The sequence below is a fragment of the Acomys minous genome (assembly GCF_964271855.1).
Source record: "Acomys minous genome assembly, chromosome: 16".
Lineage (NCBI taxonomy): Eukaryota > Metazoa > Chordata > Mammalia > Rodentia > Muridae > Acomys > Acomys minous.
Window position 1 is genome coordinate 269,666 of NC_140498.1, and position 18,289 is coordinate 287,954.

The 18,289-nt window shown below is 48.7% G+C and overlaps 1 protein-coding gene across 7 annotated transcripts; it reads right to left on the reverse strand.

Annotated features, from left to right (window-relative positions):
* Positions 1–9,994: 9,994 nt before the first annotated feature.
* Positions 9,995–17,599, reverse strand: FBXO39 (F-box protein 39; the record flags this gene model as incomplete). Of its 7 annotated transcripts, none has more annotated exons than XM_084763251.1 (4): positions 17,482–17,599; positions 14,478–15,583; positions 13,801–13,977; positions 9,995–10,159 (listed from the first exon to the last, which is right to left on the reverse strand). In XM_084763251.1, the coding sequence occupies exons 2-4, from the start codon at positions 15,501–15,503 to the stop codon at positions 9,995–9,997; spliced, it is 1,368 nt and encodes a 455-aa protein (XP_084619377.1). In that variant the 5' UTR covers positions 15,504–15,583; positions 17,482–17,599. The 7 variants fall into 7 exon arrangements, with proteins under 7 accessions (XP_084619377.1, XP_084619381.1, XP_084619380.1 ...); XM_084763255.1 differs by having other exon boundaries at positions 17,360–17,484; XM_084763254.1 differs by lacking the exon at positions 17,482–17,599 and adding an exon at positions 17,320–17,475.
* Between the last annotated feature and the right edge of the window lie 690 nt (positions 17,600–18,289).

Genomic DNA, 18,289 nt, shown 5'->3' on the forward strand with positions numbered 1-18,289 from the left:
TTTACTTTTTTATTTTTTCCTGATTCAAGACTGTTTAGTACTCACGGCATGTTTTTTATTTTGTTACATTCTTCCTTTTTAAAACGAGTAGCAATAATGGAAATGAAAATTCAAATTCATAGTCCAGATTCAAATTCATTCTACAGATTTGAACTTTTTTTTTTACTTTTATTGAATGTCTGTGATTTACATGTCATGCACCAAAATCCCTCTCCTCCTCCTAGTAAAATAAAACAAACAGGCAAACACAAAATCTTGTCACAGAAGCTGTAGTGTATCATGCAGTATAGCCTTTTGTCCACATATGTTTACTTTCAAACGTGCATTGCTACGAGTCATGGGTCTGGTTTGAGGCCTACACTACCGTTACCGGATCCTCACCGGGACTGCTGTCGGATATCCTGTTGTTGCTGTGTGTCAAGTAGATTCTTGATCTTTGAATCTGCAGGTCCCGCCCCTTCCTGTGTTCCAGCAGGTCATACACGGGGTAGTTGTGGGGGTGAGGTCGACTCAGAGCCCTGGATCAGGGCCCAGCTCCCTTGTCCTCAGGGCAGGGCCAGCTCTCCCACTCCCATTTTCCCAGGGCTGCCTTACCTGCTCCCAAGTCTTCAGGGACACCTCTCCTAGTCTTGTGTCCTCAGGGTCAGCTTTCCTGCTTCTGTGTCCTCAGGGCTGGCCAGCTCTCCTGCTCCTGTTTAATTTGCCTGATTGCTGCTGGCCGTCAAGGCTTGGATGGCCTCCTACTCCTGTGGGTACTGGATCTTGTGGGCCATCAAGCAGGTGGCAAGTGAAGGCCCCTCAAAGTCTTCATCGAGTTGCTTGCAGAAACCATTGATGTTGGCCCAGCTCAGCTTCTTGTCCAGGGGAACTTGTGGCTCTGTTGATTCACACCTCCCGAGTCTCTGGTTCATCGCGTGCTCTATCCACCATGGGCCCAGCCTCGGTTCTTCCCCTAGTATCCACCTCTGCACGGTCCAGCTGTCAGCGCTGAGGATGGCCCTGGCCCTGAGAGAAGCCTGTGGTGTGGGCGGTGCAGTCTTCGCTCGAGCTCCACTTGAACAGCAGAGGCAGCTGCGGTGGCCCAGGGTCCCTGGGAGCTCACCGCAGTGTGGTCACATGGTCCTGTGGCAGGAGGGCATGAACTATCCACATGACAGGAGTTCCTTCTTTCTGGGAAACACCAGCACTGTGTTTTGAAGCTCTCAGTATGGTCCTTTGGTGCCTGTGCAGTCACTGCTGTTCCGGGGATCAGACCCAGTGTGCGTTTGACGCCATCTTGGATGATCTCTGCTTGGGGATTTCTAATACATTGCACGGTTTCCTACCAATGAGGCCGCTCTCGGGGGTGAACATTTCTGTGTAGCTCTGGAACACAATTATCACCCTCAGAATGCATTGGGGACCTCATCTTTTGAATCCCGCGCAGCTCCGCGCCCTCTCCAGATGTGAATCTCTTGACATTGCTTAAGAGTAAAGACATGAAGGGGCAGGCAAGATGGCTCAGGGGGTAAAGGTACTTGTGGCCAAGGCTGAAGACCTGAGTTTGATACCCGGGACCCATATGGTGGGAGGGAAGAACTGACTCCCACAAGTCATCTTCTGACTTCCACCCTTGCTCCATGGCATTCCTGTGCCACGCCCCTTTCACCCCACTAGTAGTGTCTATGGATGTAATAAAAAACATTCTTTTCAGAGGATAAGTGTTGGGAGGGGCAGGGCTCAGTGGGTAAAGCCTGCGTGTAAGGACCTGAATTTGGATCCCCAACACTCACGTTTAAAAAAAAAAAATCTGTACATGGTAGTATGTGTCTATAATCCCAGCGCTGGGAGATAGAGGCAGGAGGATTGTGGGGGGTTCGCTGATCAATCAGCCAGTCTACCCACACCAGCGAACTCCAGATTCAGCAAGAGACTCCACCTTAAATAATAACAAGGTAGAAAGCAATAGAGAAAGAATTTTGATGTTGACCTATGACCTCCACATGCCTGCATGGGTTTTCTCTCTCTTTCCACCCACCTCTTCCCCCTCAAATGTTTTGAGTCTGGAGGTATTAGCTCAGTAATGGAGCTCTTGTTTAACACATGTGAATCAGTGTAATTCACACATACACACAGATGTGTATGCAAACATATACACGTGTAAGTTTCTGGAGTCAGACATCCCTGAGCGAAGTCTCCTATGGTGCCAAGCATTACTTAGATGGAATGTCTCAGCCCGTCTCAGAAGGAAGCAAATTCTCAGTAACTACAAGCCATTTGGATCACCACCCCTATGTGGCCACAATTCCAACTGCACACAGAAATAGTCTCAACTTTTAAAAGTTGTTTGCTTCCCAGTTGTGTGTTGTGTCCACCTTCCACGTTGTTACGTCATCACTGCACTAATTATATACCTCCTAAAAGTTTTGATTAAGCCGATTTCCACGTGGTCTCCGTTTCTCTTCCAATGAGCGCTCTGCCTGTACCAGGTCACAGCGGCTCAGGATCATATCTGTGTGATGGCCAGAGGAAGAGCAAAGGAAAGTGCTCACTCATTCATTCACTGCCAGCTAGGAAGGGTTCACCTTCTTCCCAGTGCCCTTGCACACAGTGACTTTGCCTTTGCTCCCCAGGCTGACTTTTTATATCTTGACACCTATTGGACAGCAGTGGTGAAGACGCCAGCTGGAAAACTAGGACACCTGGATTCTAGTCAGGACTCTGCCAGGAATGTCTCCTTCCCTCTTAGAGGCACCTGTAGAATGAAGGGACTGGAGTAGCCAGCCCGGAGCCCAGCCATTCCCATCTCTGACACCTCTCAAGTCTGGTATTATGGGTGGGGCATGAAGCCTTCTCAGGGTGTGAGCCCAGGGGTCGGAGCTGGGCGGTCATTGTTTGCTACCAGCAAGCTGAGATGGAAAAAGCCTTTGCAAACACGCCCTCATGCTTGTTTGTGTTCTGTGACTCAGTCACCCAGGGCTTGAGCACCACCCTTTAGAATGCCTCCTCACACCCTGAGGCAGGTGTGAACTCCCTGCCCCAGGGACCAGTGGGGCTCGACACAGGGCTGGGGCCCCGACAACACCTACTAGGAAAACTATTTGTAGGCGGGAGTTTGTTCAGTGCTGGGCTCTGCACTTAGACACAGCTTGGAGCAGATCCATCAGTCCACCTGTGGAGGACCAGAATAAGTCTCACAGCTTCCTGAGCCTCAGTTTCCCCATATGTAAAGGGAGATGAATAACACCCAGGCCAGTCCAATAAAAAAGGCCTCTCATCACAGTGTGGGGCAGGCATTGTGGGAAACATTTCTCAATATAAAAATATGAAATCCAGGACCACCACAAGAGGCAAATTTGCCTTTGTTCACCTACTTGCTGCTCTCATCTGGAGTGAGGACATTTCACCAAGGAAGCCGTTCTAGACCATTTTTAAGGGGGCGTCTGAAGTAGGCCATGACTGCCAAAATCTTTGTAGGTGCAAAGTCGACCTGTTGTAGTCCCCTTTACTCACTCTAACCACACATCCTTTCAAGCTAAAACAAGCTTGCTTCTTGTCAGGTGCAATGGGATCCATCTTGTGAGGTAGAGGCAGGAAGTTCAGGTGCCTACAGCCCGAGATACATAGTGAGCCCAAGACCAGTCTAAGCTACACAGTGAGACCGTGTAAAAATCAAACAAGACCATTACTTATAGGCAATAAAAATTACTTTTAGATGCTTTTCTCTAGGTCAGGTGTCATTTAAACTTGATCATTTGTTAAACAGAAGTAAAACTGAACCTGTCTATCATTAACAAGAAAGAAAGACAGGATTAACCTTTCACTTATCTGTGGTTCCGCTAACACAGCAAGTGGAACTAGGTAGAAGTGGGCTCTTTGGGAGGTAACGGTTGAGCTGAGTCATGAGGGCAGAGAGTGCCTGCTTGGCATTAGTGACTTTAAACACGTCCTGAGAACGTGCTTCCTCCTGCTGCCCAGTTTGGACATGCCCTAGGAACCAGAAATGGGCTTTCGGCATACCCCACCACTCACTTCTTAGACTTATACTTCAAATTTGCCCCAAAGTGTGAGAAATAAATGTTTATTCTTTTTTTGGGTTTTTTTTTTTTGTGTGGTTTTTATGAGACAAGTTTCTCTGTGTAGCCTCAGCTGTCCTGGACTCACTTTGTAGACCAGGCTGGTCTTGAACTTATAGCAATCTACCTGCTTCTGCCTCCCGAGTGCTGGGATTAAAGGCGTGCGCCACCACCACTCTAAGCCACTCGGTCAAGTATATTCTTGGCTTGAGCTAAACATGGAGGTGTAGAGAGGAGTGGGGAAAGAAGTCTTCATAACTCAGGTCCCCGAGTTTCCAGACAACTGCCTCTGAGGTCAGTTCCCAGATCCCAGAGGGCTCTTCTCTGAGAACCATGCAGTGCACACAGGAGGTTTCTCAGCCACACTTGTGAGACAGAGGCCACCCTCCCCGGAGCTAAGCTGTTTATGGTCTATATCCTAGGAATCAGGAGTTTGAAACTCAGACACACAGAGATGGGAGCACCCAAAGGACTCTAGAGAGGTGGGAGACGCCCAGGGCCTCTCAGGCAGAGCTGAACAACAGTTCTTCTGTGAGATGCTCTTTTCTTAGTTGAAGCTTCTAGATGTTCCTGTTATTTTCTCCTCTAAGGCGTTAACCAATATGTGTTGAAGGGACCGCAGCAAACGGCCCTGCTGACATCAGACAGTGTGAAGGACATTGCTTCGGGTCCCAAGCAGGCCCATGAAAACAGCAGTGGCGCATCCTCTTGCTCTGTTCTCAGCTGTGGGGAGTTCCTTCCTCCTCTACACGACCCAGCAGCTCCCAGCCCTGCTCCCCTTCACTTCCCACCACAGTTGACTGGGCCAGGAGTGGCTGTTATGGAAGCTGGGTCAAGAAGCTCCTCTCTTGAGGAATTGAGACTTGGGAAAGAAAGCTTCCAGTCCACCCGGCTGCTCTTTTGAGTAGAGGTTCTGGAGTGTGGATGACAGCTGTTGTCTGTTAGGTGAACCAGAAACAGAATGTCAGTTAATGAGACAGAAAAAGCAGCAGCCAGTGTACCAAGACAAACAGACAAGAGCAGGCCCACTCACTCAGCTCCTTGTCCTCTGCTCCAGGCACTTTCTGACGCCTTCAGGTTCTGGGAGACGCCCCCCAGTCCCCTCATGTTGACCCCCCCTCCCATCACTGACTTCTAGAGGGTTGTCAGGGCTCTGACACAAAGACCTGTCATAGGCCATGGCTGCCTGACTGGAGCAGCAGGCTGGGAGTCGGGAGTGAGGGAGGGTAAGGTCACTCTTGAGTGTGATCTTGATTAATAAGTATAATTTGGTGTTAATGGAGGGGACAGTCCACACAGTGGTGCAGCATTGCAAAGTCAAAGGATTAATTAAAAGGCGCTGAATCTGTTTCTAGAATATGGAAGAACTGGGTGTATTTGGGTCCTTAGGAAGTATTTTCTAATCTCAAATCCAAACCAAGTAAGGCTTATGATAGGCTTAAGGGTATATACTGTTAGTAATGCTTGCTGTGGGTGGTAGTGTGATCTGTGACTTCTGTGTTATAGGTGAGAAAACTGGGCCCTGGGAGGGTACCAGATGCAGGATTCAAACTCATGTAGGCTGCTGGCCTATTACCACCATAGCAGAATTTAGTAGCAAGGAGGTATGCTGTGTGGAAAAACTGTGCCATGGTTGGTAATTGGCTCCTTGTGACTCAGGTGTCAGATTTAGAGTTTAAAGTTTCCAGATCTGACCTGGGACTTTAATACCTTAATCCTGGGGAGTGACCTGAGACTTTAATACCTTAATCCAGGGAGTCTGTTTCCCAAGATGACTTAAACTCCCTAAGTTTAACTTTGCCTTAAGTTTGGAAGGGGGTGGGTAACCACAGGTCCCAGGTGAGTGCAGAACGGGGCTTTTGTATGGAGGAGCCACAATCAGTGACTTAGCTTTTCCAACGCAGAAGAAACATGTTGAGGGGAATGACAAACTCCACTCTGCTCTGGCTGGTCTGTGGGCTTTCTAGTCACCACCTCAAATCCTGTTGAATTTGACTGCAGCTTGGCACACACACCCTACCCACATAATGCCTCCCCTGCCCCGGACAATCAACTGCACATGGTGCCCTAAGATAGAGAGGACAGATCCCACGGTTGGCTGCCCGGCCCAGAAGTCCTGGGTACTCACAGGTCTCCTTTGCTCCAGGAGCAAAATGTGTTTTCCACTTGCAGGCAATGGCTCTGTGAGACTCAGTTCTGACCAAGGGGGAAACAGAAGAAACTGGCTGGGGATTCTGGAAAAGATCTCTCTTGATGTCCCCTCTCTTGCCTTAACAAGGGCTGGGTGTGCAAGGCTGCTGCAGCCTCCAGAAGCCACAGGAAAAGGTCTGGAGAAGCCTAGGCTAGAAGTACTACCCAAAACAAACCAGCAGCCAGCTAACTCTAGCCTATGTGCTTAGAGAGGAGTTGGGTCCCTTCACCCTTAGTTGGGGGTGTGGCCACTCTGATCACCCTATCTCAGATGCAAAGTGTGGATCCTAAAACCAACCAGCTATCCCAGAACTATTTGAGGAGTGTAAGGCTATGGGGGCATTAGTGCTGAAGCCAAATTTGCCAGCTTTGGAGGGGGACTTCCTGTGGCTGAAGCAGGGTATCTGGTAAGAGAGGTCACCCCAGATCTCATCCATCACCCCCGGTGTCCTGATGGAAAACCCAAGGCCTGGCACAGGGCAGGAGTGTGCATGGCAGAACCTGGGGCAGGCCAAAGGGGAGAAGGCAGGCTCATTTCCTGTGGAGAGCTCCTGTCTAGAGCCTCACACTTCATGATGTATTTTATAAACATCTCACATGTGTAACCTGCCATAGGCGCACAGTTGCATGCCAGAGGTCCAAAAGTTAGTGGATTGTTGGTGGCAGGTTGGGGTTTGGGCCTTTAGAGCCAGAAGTCACCATCCCTGGCCCCCAAAATATTTTTCACTTGAAATTCCTTTATTATGGGTGCTGCAGTTCCTAGGTAGGGCTTGACAGGTGGTGAAGGAGGCCTCCATACTGCTCTATAGTGCCCATGGCCACTGGCATACCATGTGACACAAAATGGAGGAGCTTAGCAAACTAGTAGGACCTCAGAAAGAGCCTGGAACAGGGTGGTGGCTGCTGCTTCTGTCCTCACAGAGGTGTTCTCAGGTGCTGGCAGCTCGGCACCTCTCCATACTCACAGTGGGATAGTTGGTTGCCCCAGAGCTTATGTTGATTCCCCCTTGGTCAACACTCTTGTCTAAGTCAGGCACATATCACAGCAGGCTCATGAGCTCTGGGCTCTGAACAGCTGCTTTTAAAGGTGCATTTGTTTTAACACCCAGGAAGGTGGCTCAGAACAAAACACCTTGAAATAGTTGTTTACTATAAACTAAGGTGAGAAAATCTCCAAACCAGATCTTATTTTATTCATTAAGAACAGCTGGGGCTGCTTCTAAGTCTAGCATGGTACTGAGATTCACCATGAGCGAAGCAAGGTTCCCGTTCTCAAGAACCTCACATTCCCCTGAACACTTAGGGCCGTGTGTGTGTGTGTGTGTGTGTGTGTGTGTGTGTGTGTGTGTGTGATGATGTTTTAAAAATATGTGCTTTTGTAGATATAGAAAAACATGAATCAGCTTGATTAAATTACTTTTTTTTCTAAGCACCACCCCCAGGAAGTTGCACGGGGGTTGGAGGGTCTCTGTGCGTCACTCAGCCAGTGAGTTCACACGATTCTGTGGCTTTGGATCACAAAACAGAAAGAATGTCTGTGTGTCCCTTCCTGAAATGGCTGTTTAGGTAATATGCACTAAAGGGTGAACAGCAGAAGGGTATTTTATGTATACAAAAGATTTTCTTTGGGGAGAAATTTTAAAGTTTTGTTGTTGTTGGTATACAAAACAATGAGTTAAAACATGACATTTTCATGCAAACATATCATTGTACTTTGCTAAAAAATTTCATCCTCATTACCCTCACTGTCCCTGTCCCCTCCTGCTGGCCTCTTTCTTCCTACCAACTCATACCCCGTCTGTCACGTAGGGCTATATATATCACATATATTGTATATTTGAATATGGCATATTTTGTCTTGTTCCTTTTGAGTTACAGTTGGTGACCTCCCCCCCCCCAAAAAAATGGCATCCACCATTCTAAAAGCATCATAATTGTAATAAAAATTTGTTGGAAATGGATGCTATTGTGTTAAGACAATTGTGCCAGACCCAGAAAGATAAATATTACATGTTCTCACTTAAATATGAAAGCTGGAAAAGTTGGTTTTAAAGAACAGGGAGTGTAGTAGAAATAGCTAAGTCTGGGAAAGGCGGTGGGAAAAAGAAGTTGCACAGTGGGTGCCAAGATCTGTCTAGGTAAGAAAGATAAGTCCTGCATGGTCCCCTACAATAAGATGGGGTGGCGAGGTGCCCGTGGTCTGTAGCAACTGATATGATATTTGAAGAGTGAGGAATAAGGGCACGGCAGTACTTTGTGTCCTGATGTGGTTGTCACACACTGTGCACAGGGAATGAATCATCACTCTGTGCCCCATAAGCATGGATGGTCATGAGTCTGCAAAGGGAGAAAAGGATGTAACAGACCAGCAAAATATCATACAGTCGTGTCTTTGCTCTTCCTTGGAATACCTGCCTTCAAGAGTTTCATTGCTTAAACCAAAGGTGTTTGAGACCAAGTGTTTGTTGAACAGTGGCCGATGCCACAGGTGAAGGGCTGGGTTCTGGGGCAAGTTCCTGCAGCTGCCGGCAGCAGGGGTAAAACACAGCGGGCGAGAAAGCCCATTGGACTTAGAGCTAAGAACTTTTTTTGTTTGTTTTGTTTTGTTTTTCGAGACAGGGTTTCTCTGTGTATCCTTGGCTGTCCTAGACTTGCTTTGTAGACCAGGCTGGCCTCGAACCCACAGTGATCCGCCTGCCTCTGCCTCCCGAGCTAAGAACATTTTAATCACAAAACATTGAAGAAAAGCATAAACTGTTTGCACTGAGATTCCACCCGCTAGAGCTGTGAAGGCCAAGACAACCTGAAGAGGGGCAGGATTAGGATAGGAAGGCGGGGTTAAGATAGGAGGGCGGAGTTAGGATGGGGGTGGGGTTAGGATAGGAGGGCGGGGTTAGGATAGGGGGCGGGGTTAGGATAGGAGGGCGGGCTACTGGGAGAAGCAGTTTTCTAGGCACCGTTTGATGGGGTTTTAAAGTCAAACCTTTCACATACATTCTGGCAAGTGAAACTGTCTCTACCGGTTTAGACCACAGATGCTCATGGAATAATTTTCCCTAACTCCCCTCCCCCGTTACTCAGCTCTTGTAATGAAGATAGTCTAATGTTTTTTAAGAATATAGGTGGGTGTTTTGTTTGCACAGATGCCCTGGAACTGGAGTTACCAACCATGTAGGAACCACAGAGCAGAGCTGCCTGCCGTGTGGGTGCTTGGGAATTGAAACCTCTGAAAGAACAGCCAGTAATCTCAACTGCTGAGCCATCTCTCTAGCCCCAGTATCCTAACACCAACGGTGTTTTTATATCTTACATAGTAGAGTTTCCATCTGTCCCTTCTTCACTAATTGAATGACAAAATAATGGTTTCCAAACCTTCAGGGTGTGGGAGCATTGCTCTGAAGCTGGATTAGGTGTGACACTTCCAGCACTTTCTACGTGACCTGGGTAGTCATCCTCTCCCTTCTGTGTGAACTCGTTCTTCACAGATTGCGAACTTGGCAGGTAATTGCTGTTGTCTGTCCATCGTGAGCTGTGCTTGGGGAAGGGAGAGGGGACGGACCCTTCCTATATTATTGCTTACCTGGAGAACAGAGACCTGAGCGCTACATCTGGAAACAGTGTACTGAGTCTGCTGCTAACATGCTGGTGACCCCAGGCAGAGCACCTTTTTATGAGTCTGTTTCACCAATGATTAAACAATAATAGAAAAGCAAACATATATTGAAAAATCCATGCGCCAGGTTCATGTATTATATTTGTTTAATCTGAGAAGTTGCTGCCACACAATGATTGGCAAGCCAGATCTCATATGCTTGCTCCTTGGCTTCCAAGGCTGGGTGTTTTGGGCCAATGTGGCCACTCGCATCCATGCTCAGCACCACAGATCCGAGTCCCAAGATTTGCATCCTAAGAACCTAGGGAGATGGGGTTTCTCAACTCCTCTCTCTTTACAAATACCCAAAACTAATACAAAAAAACTTAAACAGGATGATCAACTTATTTAGGGTACATAAATTATTGGCCTAAATTGTCTGAGAATGCAAGCTTCAGGGACTCTGGAGCTCGGCCCCCGAGAGTCTTCCCAGAGGAAAACCTGCTGTTGTGTGATCACTTTGTTCGAAGGTGACAGCTTGCATTTTAGCTTAAGCCTATGTAGCACAACGTTATGTACTTGTGTGTTAGTCAGGGCACCATAGGGCACGTGGCCCACAGACAGTAGAAAGGTGTCCCGTGGTGGCACACGCCTTTAATCCCAGCACTCGGGAGGCAGAGGCAGGCAGATCGCTGTGAGTTCGAGGCCAGCCTGGTCTACAAAGTGAGTCCAGGACAGCCAAGGCTACATAGAGAAACCCTGTCTCAAAAAACAAAACAAAACAAAACAAACAACAACAAAAAAAGCATACACATTTGGGAATCTCTATGGCTCTGCATTTTCCCACAGGGTCTTCCTGATCTTGCTTCTATTTCAATTTTTAGGGGAACCAGAACCACAGCTCTCCTTGTTTTGGGGGCACCTAGTGAGACAGACCATTCTGTCAAGGGGTCCATGGTGTGTTGTTACATATATTTCTCATTCTCATTGTCTCTGGGGGTCTTCCAGGGTGACATGGCATGAGATGTGGTATTAGGCCAATGCAGAAACGGGGATAGGAACTGGAGCATCTATTATCCAGTCATGGTACAGACCTGTTCAGTGAATCTGCTCTTTTGTAGAAAACAAGTTCGTAAGAATGTCCTCACGCCTGCATACTTTGTGCACCTGAAGTTATCTATGCTTAGGCCAGCGGTTCTCAACCTGTGGGTGGTGACCCCTGTGGGAGTCAAACAACCCTTTCACAGAGGCCGCCTAAGACCACCTGAATATCATATATTTACTTTATGAGTCATAACTGTAGCAAAATTATAGTTATGAAGTAGCAACAAAATAATTTTATGGCTGGGGGTCACCCCAACATGAGGAAGGTTGAGAACCACTGGCTTAGACAATGTTTGAGAGGAAAGTCCATGCTATAAGGAAACATTAGTCTGCCTGCCAGGCGTCAGGATTCCAGCCCCCACAGGGCTGGCTTGCGCCTCAGGCCACTCCAGTTTCATCATATTATAATGCTGTCAGGTGTCTTTTCCCAGCAGACCTGGGAGCTTCCTATAGGTGGGAGCCCCTTTACCTTCACCAGTATGATTTTCCCCCCAAATAGCAGGTAAACATTAATTGTGTCTACAAATCAGCATCCAGGAGTGGTCCACAGAGTGGTTGTTGAAAGTGCTTTGAAAAGAAAGCTAGCTCTGAACTTCAACAAAGGTCTGACAAACACGTCTTAACAAAAATAAGACAAGGAAAAACATAGACTCTGAGGTGAGCCACCCAGTAAGGGAATTACAGCACTGTAGTCACCCATAGCTACTGAAAAAAGAAAACAGAATGCAGCATTGTGCACACAATCTCAAAGGAAAGACAAATGGGCCAATGAAATCAATACTTTACGAAAGAAGAAATGCAAATGGCCAATAAGTGTTTTAAAGTGTGTTCAACACCTCTAGCCGTCAGGGAGATGCAAATTAAAACTACCCTGGGACAGATGCCACCACATCCCAGTCAGAGTGGCTACCATCAAGAAATCTGAGCTGGGTGTGGTGGGGCACGCCTTTCATCCCAGCACTCAGGAGGCAGAGGCAGGCAGATCTCTGTGAATTTGAAGCTGGCCTGGTGTACAGAGCGAGTTCCAGGGCAGCCATGGCTACACGGAGAAACCTCAACCTGGGGGTAGAAGTTGATGCAGAGGCCATGGAGGGTGCTGCTTACTAGCTTGCTCTTCATGGCTGCTCAGCCTGCTTTCTTGTAGAACCCAGGACGAGCAGCCCAGGAATAAAGCCATTCACTATGGGCTGGGCCCGCCCCTATCAATCATCAACTAAGAAAATGCCTTATAGCTGGGCGGTAGTGGCACATGCCTTTAACCCCAGCACTCAGGAGACAGAGAGGCAGGTGAATCTCTGTGAGTTTGAGGCCAGCCTGTTCTACAGAGTGAGTTCTAAGAGAGCCAAGGCTACACAGAGGAACCCTGTCTCAAGAATAAACCAAAACAGTAACAACCTTACAATATACCTTACAGCCAGATCTTCCCAGCCGAGGCTCCCTTCTTCTGATGACTCCATCTTGTGCCAAGGAGACGTAAAGCTAGCCAGTACAGGCTCATACACACAAAGCAATTGCATTCAGTTATAATAAAAACTAAAACTATGAAGTTCTCAGGAAAGTAAATGAATCTGGCAAGTATAATATTAAGCGAGGTGGCCCAAACTCAGATGGATTGAAGCCACATGCTCTCATATGTGGACTCCAGCCTGTAACATATACACGTGTATGTGCAAATGTGGCTAAAGCTTAAGGTACTAGGAAGGAGACAAATGGGAACATCCAAATAAAAAACAAACAAACAAAAAACCCCAAGCCAAACCAAAACAACTCCCTCCCCACACCAACAAAACAAAACACCAAAACAGCAACAACAACAAAAACTACACCAAATGACTAAAAGAAGTCAGCAGGGATAGTGGTAAAGACAGCACTTTAAAGATGCCTGGGGCCTCTCCATCACCAGCATTCCAGCCTTTGCCAGGCTGTGTGTGATGGTGTGGAACTGGCAAAAAGGAGAGAGAAGAAAAAGGGATGAGGGCACGGGAGCCCCAAACGCAGTTCACGGAGAACTGGGTTTTCAGGTTCAAAGTGCATCTAGATGTTTTTCTCTGGAGGGTGCTCTTTACATCATGGGGTAGGCGATGACAAAATAGTTAAGCTCTGAATCGATCAGCTTTCGGTATTTCCTGTAAATTTCCCGTAGGGTCCTGTCTTCTTCATTTGTCTCATATCGGTTTGTATAAATTCTCACCTGTACAAATAAAGGAACACCACACATATCACACACACACACACACACAGACACACACACACACACACACACACACAGTGACTACAATCACTTAGGATCTGACAACAATCTAAATGCATGTATACACACAAAATTAGTGGTAGAATCAGAAAAAGGTCAAGCGCAGGATGCCTTTGGATACCAAGATGCGTGCACGGATGTTCAAGTCCTTTATGCAAAATGGAGCAGTGCGTGCAGATTATCTCTGGGTTGCTTATAATGCCTGCTATAAAACTACACATCTTCGGTTGTGTAGTTTTATAGACATACGGTTGGCCAGAGTCATGGATGTAGAGCCTAGAGGAGACAGAGTAGAAGAGACTTCCAGATCCTGTCTGTGGGTCAGTGCCTGTCTCATATCTGTCCCCTGTCCCAATTTCTTTTCTTTTAGTTTTTTTTTTTTTGAGACAGGGTTTCTCTGTGTAGCCTTGGCTGTCCTGGACTCACTTTGTAGACCAGGCTGGCCTCAAACTCACAGCTATCCGCCTGCCTCTGCCTCCCAAGTGCTAAGATTAAAGGCGTGCGCCACCACGACTGGCTCCTGTCCCAATTTCTATCCTGCATCAAAGCAAAAGCACCAATCCTAGATCTCCCTGCTTCAACTCACGCAAGCAGCCGAGGGTCCTCACCTTTAGAGTGCGCAGGGAGCACTGCCCCTCCTCCTGGCTCTTCAGGATCCTCTCCACAAACTTAACGTCCAGGAAAGCCCAGATTTTGAAGTAAAACAACTTCCGGCAGGCCAGGATGAGGAGATGCAGCTGCTCATCCAGAGACTCGTGATTATTGTTGAACTCGAATGTTAACTTCTAGAAAAGCATGGAGTGGGGGGGTTGACTGGGGGAGGGGGGACAGAGGCCCTGGGACTGCCCACAGTGTTGGAGGTCTCCAGTGACTTAGGTTACATTTGGCTTTTTGTCAAGTTTGCCTCTTCCCATCCTTGCTTAGTACTGACCACAGGAACCACATGAACCGCAGGGACCACAGGGTGGCCTGTGTAGGGCCGGGAGCCAGTGGGAAGGTAGGAAGAGGCTGTCTGTATTTGGTTCAGGCTTCACAGAGCTACACCAAGGATAAGGGAGCTTTTCTTGCTTGAGAGCCAGGCAGTGAACAGCAACTTTGTCATCTGTTGTGGTCTCTCGAGTATGTGGGAGGCTCGAGAGTGTGCTTGGGAACTTTGACAATGAATTAAGTGTGCACTCGAAAGGCCAGCTAAGAAGGGGCAGCAGGCTTTTCGGTGAGCCAGAGCTTCTCGTGGGGGGTGGGGTGGGGTGGGGTGAGGTGGGGTGGGGGCTCACGTGCCACTCACCTGTAGAGTGTTCCGGAAGGTGGGTAAGAGCTCTATCAGAGTGGGCCGCATGGACCAGTCAGGGTCACTGAAATAGCAGCTCCTTAGGCTGATGCTCTTGAGTGGAATCTCCTGCAGCAAGATGCGGGCCAGGCGTTCATATTTCATCACTCGCTCGAAGAAGAAGTTCACCTTCAGGTTACTGGCCTGCCTGGCCAGCTTGGCCCAGGACATGCCCCAGACTACCTGGCCATGGGGGTCATGAACATGGCATTTGATGTTCATGGTCCGGAGGGTGCCAGCGTTGTTCTCACTCAGGGTCTCCAGCAGCTCATCAGAGATACAATTGTAGTTGAGCGTTAGGTATGTCAGGTTGTGGAATGTGGCCATGGCCTTGTTGAACTGGGAGCTGCCATAGACGGCCAGGTGGTGGCTGAAGAAGTCTTCGATGTTGAGCTCCGAGGCCATGTTCTCATTCCGCAGGTAGCTCAAGGAGTTGAGGATGTGGCAGCCTTGCTCCACTGTCAGCCGGGCTCCTTTCAGGCTAAGGTGGTCCAGGTGTTTGCCCATTTTCTTTAAGAAAAAACTCAAGCTCTTGAGGAGTGAACCCTTGATACTTTTTCTCCAGACCAGCCGGTCCAGCTCCAGGTGCTGGATGGAGAGTGTCTTCAGACGGTTGTTGCTCTTGCCGAGGCATGACAGGAGGCCTCGCATGGTGATCTGGAACTTCTTGGTCAAGACCGCATTGTAAGGGTTCAGGAACTTGATTTCTAAGTGTTCCAGGTAGCGGCCAAATTTCTTAACGTACCAGAGAGCTGACTCGAATTCGGAGGCGTGTACCCTGGATGGCCTCCCGCTGAACGTGATGGTCCTGTACCGCCAGAGGTCAGCTGAGTACATTATCTGGTTCCACTTTCTGCAGACTAGGGCAGCTCTGGACCTGTCCCTGTCACCCAGCCACCAGAAGACATGTCGCAGGCACACATCTGGCAGAGTGGCCCAGCAGCTCTGCTCTTGGGGCTGGATCACTTCACCTTCTTCATCCATCAGAGGACCCAGATGTACAGTGTAGTGGTGTGGTGAGCAGGGCTTCCCAAAATGGGGGGGAGAATGCAATCACGTGTTCTCTGGGAGGGGTAAAAAAGAAGAGCTGTTACCTGCCAAGCAGAAATCAAACTCAACTGAACAAACCTTTTCCTGTGCCTTAGCTGTACTGTATCAGGCACAGTGCCATATGTATGTGGTCACTTGTGAGCCCAGGACACACCTCACACCTGTGAAGAGTGCATACTATCAGGGTCACAGAGCAGCACCCAATTTCAGCACAGTGAGAAGCAGCCTGTGGTGGCATATTCCTGTAATCCCAGGACTCAGGGGGCTGAGGCAGAAGAAATACAATCTCAAGGCTAGCCTAGGCTACACAGTGAGTCCCAGTGCTCCTGGACTATGTAGCAAGACCCTGTCTCCAACAAAACAAAATACCCAGTGAGTGTTAACACAGCGAGAGAAGTGAGGAGGTCCAGGCACGCTCACGATACAGGGGGGGATAGCACAAATAAGGGGTGGCTGATTTCCGTGTAAGGAGGAAGTGCCGAGGGCTTCTTGGAGGAGGTGATGTCTGAGTTAAGTTTTGAAGGAAGAGTAGATCTGCAAGGCAGACGAGGTTGGCCTAGTGACAGGAAAAGCTGATTGTATTATAGGCAGACGGAACAGCAGGATGTGCAAAGCCACAGAAGTGTGAACTCATGTGATGTGCTCACACTGACAGGCTAACAATTGCTTGCGTATCTTGAACTTGTAAATTCAATTTAACAAACAAAAGTTTTCTTTGCATGTAAGCATACTGTCTGTGGTTATGAGCCTCTACTGAGGACAGCATGGGCCAAGAGGCCAAAAGGCAGTCTGGAGAAATGACAATAACAACAATAAATCAAGAGCCGGGGTATAGCTTGGGAATACAGTGCTTCTCTAGCACACTTGAAGTTGAATCCCCAGCACTGCATAAACTGGGCATGTGTTGTTTCCCAGAACAGGGTGTGTGTATGTGTGTGTGTGTGTGGTGTGCTGGGGACGGGGTTGCTAAATCAAACCTTAGCAAAGTCACAGGCTAGAAGACTATGTTGGTGGGCTACAGACGTGGGTGCAAGCAAGTGTGCTTGTGCATGTGTGGTGCATGTGTGCATGTATGGAGGGAAGACAGCCTGAAGACTGTGACAGCTCTGAACGCTGGCCCTGGGTTAGGTTTTCACCTTCCACCTTGCTTGAGACAGAGTTTCTTGTTTGCCACTAGCTAGTGTAAGACCTTCTGGTTTCTTTTTTGTTTACACTTCTCTTGTTGTAGGATAGCCAGGATTACAGACAGCTGCGGCTTCTTTTGGGCCCCGGGGATTCAAACTGATGTCCTCACACCTGCATGGCAAGTAGTTTTCCCCTGGAGCCTTTCCTGACCCTGAGTTTGAGGCTTTTTTCCCCCCCCAAGGATTCCCCCCAAATAAATGAGAATAGCACTCTCATTGGCAAGGGGAATTAGTGGGCTGTCAATTGCTACTGTGATCTTAGTAAATTCTTTTGTGCCTCACTGTCTAGTCTGACAATAGAAATAGTAATTCCTTTCTCTTAATTTTGGGAAATTCAAATAAGCTGATGCGGGAAATACACCTGGGAGGCTGAAAAGTACTCTGTGAGCGCAAGCTGCAGTTAGTAAGTTGGGGCCAAGGTATTTCTGCAGAAGGAAGATGGGATCACAGCGATTTTGCAAATAGAGGATCTGGGGAGGGGATGTTGGGAGGTTAATAGTTTCCTAGTGAGATAGTGTTCTAAGTATATGGCAGAGAGATTCGAACCTACGCTAGTATTCCCAAACCTGGGGTTGGTCCACCATAATATGACAAAGAGATGCCAACCAGCGAGGGAAACTTAAGGCTGTCCCGTCACCAGGGCGGCGCGCCCCTCCCACGCGGGCCTAGCGGCTGCGCGGGACCACCACTGCCCTCTAGGTGTGTGGGTGCCTTGGGCCGCCCGTTACCGGCTCGCTGCGCCCCGCTTGGGCTGCAGGGACGGAGCGCGCCTGCCCCTCCGCTGGCGCTGCTGCTCTCACACCGACTCAGAGAGCAACGCCCAGGCCCCTGCGCTTGCGGCGGCCAAGGCCACGGTGCCTTTGTGACGCGCTGCCACTCACTGGATCTGCTAGAGCCCGCCAATCGCTGGGTCGCAAAACCCGGGAGTTGCCAGATGCATAGATGGCAAAGGGAGGGGAAAGCACCCAGGCGAGGCAGGAGGCTGGAGGGGGAGGCGCACCTCGTAAGGATCGCCAGGCGCCCTGAGAGCAGTAGTGAAAAGGTCTGACCCTAACACAGGTCCATTCCGTCCACTTTTGACCTCCGGAAGCTTTGGGCTTCTATTTCTACGCCCAGATGAGGACTCCTCCTACCCAGAAGCTCTTCTGCTCTTCTGTCTTCAAGATGACTTGACACTTCACCTCCAAAGGGTGTGTTTCAAATCCAGTCTGCAAGCTGACTTGACTTGAACCTAAGAAAGCCAGTTCCCCTTTCCAGCTCCTAGACACCCAACACATCCTCCTTGCTTGGCCCTTTCCTACCCCGGTAGTTAACCTTTGTGCTGAAAGTTCAGTGTTCTGTCTGTTCCCAGGTAAGCTGCCTCAACCACTTACCCCTTACTTTACTGCTAAAGGCCTCACCTGTCCGCCCTGCTCCACCCCTCACCCCAAGTGCGGGGGCTCAACTTGTCTCCCCCTTTCTCCAAAATGAAAAAACACAGCTCTCAGCCGGGCGGGGTGGTGGTGGTGGTGGTGGTGGTGCACACCTTTAATCCCA